This window comes from Sinocyclocheilus anshuiensis, unplaced genomic scaffold (genome assembly GCF_001515605.1).
Source record: "Sinocyclocheilus anshuiensis isolate Anshui unplaced genomic scaffold, SAMN03320099.WGS_v1.1 scaffold183, whole genome shotgun sequence".
In the NCBI taxonomy this organism is placed as follows: domain Eukaryota; kingdom Metazoa; phylum Chordata; class Actinopteri; order Cypriniformes; family Cyprinidae; genus Sinocyclocheilus; species Sinocyclocheilus anshuiensis.
In genome coordinates, this window is record NW_015548309.1 from 2,910,590 (window position 1) to 2,917,229 (window position 6,640).

The 6,640-nt window shown below is 35.8% G+C and overlaps 1 protein-coding gene across 1 annotated transcript in view; it reads left to right on the top strand.

Moving 5' to 3' along the window:
- The window catches only part of dock4b (dedicator of cytokinesis 4b), a 102,425-nt gene that overhangs the window by 83,247 nt on the left and 12,538 nt on the right, over positions 1–6,640 (top strand). The window contains exons 42-47 of the mRNA XM_016444162.1: positions 7–183; positions 2,785–2,868; positions 4,142–4,261; positions 4,345–4,469; positions 5,396–5,516; positions 5,913–5,994. Coding sequence (XP_016299648.1) covers positions 7–183; positions 2,785–2,868; positions 4,142–4,261; positions 4,345–4,469; positions 5,396–5,516; positions 5,913–5,994 — 709 coding nt within the window. The remainder of the gene's footprint in view (positions 1–6; positions 184–2,784; positions 2,869–4,141; positions 4,262–4,344; positions 4,470–5,395; positions 5,517–5,912; positions 5,995–6,640) is intronic.

Below are 6,640 nucleotides of genomic sequence, written 5' to 3' on the forward strand. Positions count from 1 at the left end.
CCACAGGTGGAAGTGAGTCCTCTAGAGAACGCTATCGAGGTCATCAAGAACAAGAACCTGCAATTGCGGACGTTGATCACGCAGTGTCAAACCCGGCAGATGCAGAACATCAACCCCTTGACCATGTGTCTCAACGGAGTCATCGACGCCGCTGTCAACGGAGGTCTCGCTCGCTATCAGGAGGTTGTATATTATATGTATTCCAAGTCCTCACTGATGCAAGACCACCTCATATATTAAAAATGTATACACACAAGGTTGTCTCCCGGTGTCCTCTGTCAGAGAACACAGAGCCTTCAGATGGCCGAGGGGAATTCTGGGATACCTTCAGAGTTTTAATGCGTGTTTAGCTTGTCCGAAAGAGAATATCTTGGCTGTACTCTGCCGATAAACTACAAAAACAGTAGCATTGAAAGAAGAATCATTCTCCTTGTAAAACCCTGGGAAAATCCATAGTATCTCAAAGAAGTCATATTCTGAGCGAATACAACAGAACTCTCCAGATTGTATGAGCGCTTGTTGCATAGCAACCTCGCTTTAGTGTCACTGCAGTATTTACCTTGATAGACTTGGAGAGTGGCTATGAAGAGGAGAGTCGACTGTATTCAGGCGAGTTTGTGTTTGTATGTCTTCCAGAATGCACATTTGCGTTAAATTCGCTTCATGTAGGCTGAGCGTCCTGAGGCTGAGGGTCTGGGATGAGCAGCAGCTAATGTATTTGGATCGTAAACATGACAGCATTGCCAATTAGTTGTTTATTGAGCGTTCCAGCTGTTGTCTGTTGCATTTCTGCGCTTTAAGGTCAGCACTCAAGGAAATTCCACTCTGAAATTCCTCTCATTTTCAAGCCCCTCGCTTTTAATTGGCTCACCCTAACGATTTTCAGACTTTCCTGACAGCTGAGTCTTCACCATAAGTTCAGAGAGAAATTAATTTAGTAAGGCATGTTATTTCCGTTCCTTAAATTTTTGCGAAGAGGATTCACAAGTACACAAGCACATCTGTAATTGTCCCGGAGTTCATTACATTCAAATGGCGTTCGTCTACTGGTGACCTGCAGGCATAGCAAGTAGCTGCAATTAAATCTAGTAGCATTAGAAATTTGAGAGAAAGCTAGTGGCGTTTTTATTTCCTTACCTAAATGCTCACAAACGTTTCTCAGAAGATCTTGTAGCTCAAATAGTAGAGCATGGCATTACAAGGTCATCGGTTTCTTTACCAGGCATAAAATAAATCTCTGGATAAAAGTGTCAGGAAAATCATAGAGGTAATGATAAAACCATTAAGCCATTGAAACCAAACTGATTTATCTATATCATGACATCGCCCACCAAGGAGTTTGAGAAATGATGACAGATTGTGAAAGACAGAGTGTCCAGATGCCATTTTTTGCAAATGAAACCAAAATTTGGATGTCAAAATAACCGTGAAAATACAAAATAATGCTCATCTGAGGGGACCATTTACGCATCTTCAACTTGATTTCATATTGTTCCCTTCTAATCATGGGTACAAAAATCTGCTGGTAATTGTTCAGAACTTCCACCACTGAAAAGATGTAGAATTTTTACTGAGATAAATCTTTCCCAAATTGGGGATTTTTTTTTTTGTTTTTTTTTGTCATAAGATGTAATTTTTTCATGTACATAAACCAATCTGTACTGTGTACGGAAAATAGTGTATAGTAGTGTATATTTTAGTCGAGACAATGTTACTTTTTTTTTCTCATTGTACCATAGCCAAAATAAATTATGGAAATATTATTTAGAAAATCTTTCATTTAAATCAAATTATTTAATTTATTTCAATTATTTAATTAGAACAGAATTAGAATATAAGAGAAACATTTTTTTTTTGTATTCAATTAAAACGTGTTTGTATAATGCTTTATATAATATACATCTATCCAAAGCAGTGAGTATACTAAACGTGACACTGGCAAGGAAAAATGCACTGTTCTGGAGCATATGTACAAAATTGAGGCATGAATATTTATTAATAATAATAATAATAATAATGAAAAGTTATCACTATTAACTAGTTGCTTATTAGCATGAATATTACTAGCATATTGGCTGTGTATTAGTACTTATAAAGCACATATTCTGCATTACCATAATTTAAATCCCTTAATCCTACCCTGTACTTAAACTGTAGTTAATAGTTAGTTAATAGTGAGAACAAAAAAAACATTTTTTTTCTTCCCACAAAGCTATATGCATTTGAAAGTTGCCAAAATCAATGACTTCCAGCCGCTTTGTTGCTAAAACTTTTCTCTCTCGTTGTGAGTTCCTTTAGTGATCTGCAGGTGTAGCGTGCAGCTGCAGTTAAAATGGGCATCTGCCAGTAGCATTCGGCTGCTGTTCAGGCCAAATGTCATACTGAAGGCAATGGAAAAATCTGCATGGTGGAATCTTTGAAGATTGAGATTTTTGCCTCCTGAAGCTTCTGCTCTCCCACTGTTTCTTTGGAGATACCAGTCCATCGTCCTTGGAACAGATCGGACATAGATACACCGTCTGTTCTTTCTCCTTCCCCCTGTAGCTTAAAAGATCTGAAAACATGCATGTTCTTAAGCTCATATTTTTGCACTTCATTTGGTTGCAGCACTTCATGTCCCTTAAAACAGAAAGTTAATCAAGTTTTTACCAAACTATGCATGATATTGTTTGTTAAAGATGTCAAGGTAAATTCTAACTCGCACCACAAAATATGTGGAGGCTGGCGAGGCACAATGCATTGTGGTTAAGGAGTGTAATTTTGTGTCTCTTTTATTTCTCGCAGGCATTCTTCGTGAAGGACTACATCATGAATCACCCCGAAGACGGAGACAAAATCGGCCATCTCCGAGAGCTCATGTTTGAGCAGGTTTGTCTCAAGAAACCAAATCTAATCTACACCAGATTAGACACACATTTATGATGTTTCGCACTCATCATTCACGTCTGTTTCACCACCGCCATTTGGGATTTAGCTGTTATGATCCACACAAGCTGGGTCTCTGTAGGTCTTCCCTTCATGCCCGTGCTGCTTAGTAACCAGGAACTCTCCAGAGCCGAGCACATGATGCTGTTGTCTAGACAGTAACCATGGATATACGCCAGTTACAAGCATGAAAGTGAACTTTTAAAGACTGAAGGGGGAGAAAATATTTTGCTGATCATTTAATTATGAAGCGAGCTGTTTTAAAGACAACAGGAAATAAAAATGGATCCTGTTTGCTGCTTTAATAAATGTCTTTCATCTTATTGCTCTTGATTTGTCAGATCTTTGTTTACATAAAATGAATTCAAAATTTTTTGCAATTTTTAAATTTCTTTTATAATTTCTTATAATTGTAGCTTTTTTCTGATAATTGCAACTTTATTTCTCACATTTGACCCTTATCTCTCTCTTTATTGAGACTTTCACAATTTGGACTTTTATAATTTCTTATAATTGCAACGTTTTGTCGGATAATTGTGACATTTTTTTCTCACATTTGAGATGTATTTCTCGCTACTGATTCACAGTTCAGACTTTATTTCGTATTTATTTCTGATAATGATTGCATTTGAGGTTTATTTCATGCTATTGAGACTATTTTACAATTTTGACTTCATTTTTTTATAATTGCACATTTTTTATGATAATTGCGACTTTATTTCTCACATTTAAGATTTATTTCTTGCTATGGAGGCCATTTCGCGTAATTAATTCTTCATATTTTGACAAATGTCATCTTACATTTGTTACTTTATAACTATTTAGATATTTTTTTCTTTTTAAGATTACATAAATGAGTGAATTTGTCACAATTTGGACAGTTCTTTCTAATAATTGTGACTGAATTGTGTCTCTTTCTCGCGATTGAAACTTTTTTAATTCACAGTGCGGCATCCCACATTTACAACCTTACAGTATACCACAGTTTAGAGTTAATTTTTTTGCATTATTTTAAAGAAAACAAAGTGGGCGGTGACATTTTTTAGTCAATAATGTATAACCTACTTTTCAAAATGTATTCAAATCCCAATGGGTAAAATGGAAAAAGTCCCTCCCCACATTATTTAGCACTAAATATTCTGTTTGTGTCCCATTGCTCAGGTTAAAATGCATTGTTATTGCTGTTGCACATCTTTAAGACTTGTTTCTCCTTCAGGCTCACATCCTGGAGTTTGGTTTGACTGTGCATGAGAAGTTCGTTCCTCAGGACATGCGGCCTCTGCACAAGAAACTGGTGGATCAGTTTCATCTCATGAAATCCAGCCTCGGCATACAGGTGCATATCAGCAGTCAGATTCTTTCTGATTTCCCAAGCCGTTCCTCGTGCGCTCATCTTTCTGTCTTTCCCACGCTCTGAAGGAGTTTCCGGCCTATGTGCGAGCCAGTCCGATCCACTTCACCAACGGAAGCCCTCGAGCCGGAAGAAACTCCGCACCCAACATAATGAGTCCAGAGGGAGGAGCGCGTGTGGTGTCACGCCGCAGGTGAGGGTTTGACTCGACAGTTTAAGTTTTTCGGTGGCTAATGCTTAAATCTAGAGAGCAGGGTAGCTTATAGAAGATATAATGTTAATACGTATGTAAAATAAGTACAGTTTATGCAAATTTCTGCAGTTTATTGTGATTGAATACAATATTTTTTTCTCACTTCCTGTGGGTATCATTAAATGCTTACATTCATCCTGCTGACTCCTTAATTATTTAATTAATTTAATAATTATTTATTTATTTATGATTGAAGATGATGATTATTGTTATTATAATTGTTATTATTAGTAGCAGTAGTATTATTATTAGTAGTAGTACTGATAATGAATAAAATACTGATCATGAATATTATGTTTTTAATGTATTATATTTTTATATAATATATTTTTATATAACCCGCCCATTTATTTTTTTTTTATTGTCAAAATTATTTTTAAAATAATAATATAAATATAATATTTACGTAAAGAATGTTATGATGACACAAAGATAAATATGCTACAATTTTTGAAAGCAGAAAATATTAATTATTCATTGAGATGTCAGTTGATCTATCAATCAATATTGATCATAAGCCAATTGCGACAGATACCAACATATTGGCTGATTAGGAGTTAATATTCTTCTAAAATGTCAATTATAACTTTACTAATCTTCTAGTAAATTCTACACTAATTTTCAGCAGAATTGTATGATATTTGTTAATACACAACATTTGTATTCAGAGATTAACTGATTTTAAAAAGTATCACCTGAATGTATTTTAGAATTTTCTCTTGTATTAAATGAATTGTCTTATAATTGTGTGACTCCTGTTATTCACTTTATTCTTACCATGAAAATGACATAGCATTAAAAAATAAAAATAAAAAATGCTACTTGTTAAAGTCTTTCTAATTGCATTTTTATTGTATGTCATTCAGTCCCCTCAGCTACCCAGCAGTCAACCGCTACTCTTCATCCTCGCTTTCGTCGCAGGCCTCCAATGAGGTGAGCAACATCACGGGCCAATCAGAGAGCTCAGATGAAGTCTTCAACATGCAGGTGAGTGCATGGGCTGCCATTGGATAATTACTCTCTCACACACGCACACCGGCAGACTCTCTATTCTCTCACTGTCTTTCATATTTCCTCCTAATCTCCCTCTTTCTCTCTTGTTCTTTTTCTCTGCTTTTTCTCTCCTAATTGCCCTCTTTTGGTTTTCATCTGTCTCTCTCATATCTCCGCTTAATCTTCCTGTCTCGCTCTCTTTTCTCTCACTGTGAGAATTGGATTTGTAGGTGTGAATTATAGACTGGACGGACAGATCATTTAGCTTTTTTCTTTTATCCCAGACCGAATGATTATTGTATAACCCGTCCATATTATAGACCGACAACAAAGTGCAGAAATCTGTGGGCTCTTTCTTATGTTTCTCACGGTTTTTTCTTGTCTTTCCAGCCAAGTCCGTCTACCTCAAGTCTCAGTTCCAATCACTCGGCCTCTCCCAACGTGACCAGCTCAGCTCCGTCCAGTGCCAGAGGTGAGAAGAGTCCGTCCGCTCTCAGAGCAGCCATTCCAAACCTTTGCTCCTTTGCAGTATGTCTATATCAAACTTTTATTTCAGTGTTCACACAGGAAAGCTACTGAGGTTTGAGGTTTGACAGTAACACAAAAACTTATGATAAATATACAGTGGACTGCGTGCTTGGAATGCACCGACCAAGCTTTCTCATCTTTATTTTTAAAATTCATTAAGTATTTTTTGACCTAAGGGTCAGAGAGAGGTTAGTAAAACCAAATTATAACTTTTTGATGCAAGACTGAAGTTACAGAAACTGTTCCACCAAAAAATAACAAAAAGCATGTTTGATTATTTCTCATATTTGAGACATTATTTTTCATAATGCGGTATCTTACATATGTGACTTTGTATCACAATTTGGACCTTATTTATCGTAATTGTGACTATATTTCTTGCAATTGAGACTTTATTTTGTATAATTGAGACTTTATTTCTCAAATTTGAGAATTTATATCTCTCATTTATAATGTTAAATCAATCAATTTGGACTTGTATACTCATGATTGTTTTTTTTTCATAATTGAGTCTTCATATTTCACAGTGTGGTCTCACATTTACAAATTTATATAACAAGTTGGTCGTCATTTCTTATAATTGCTATATA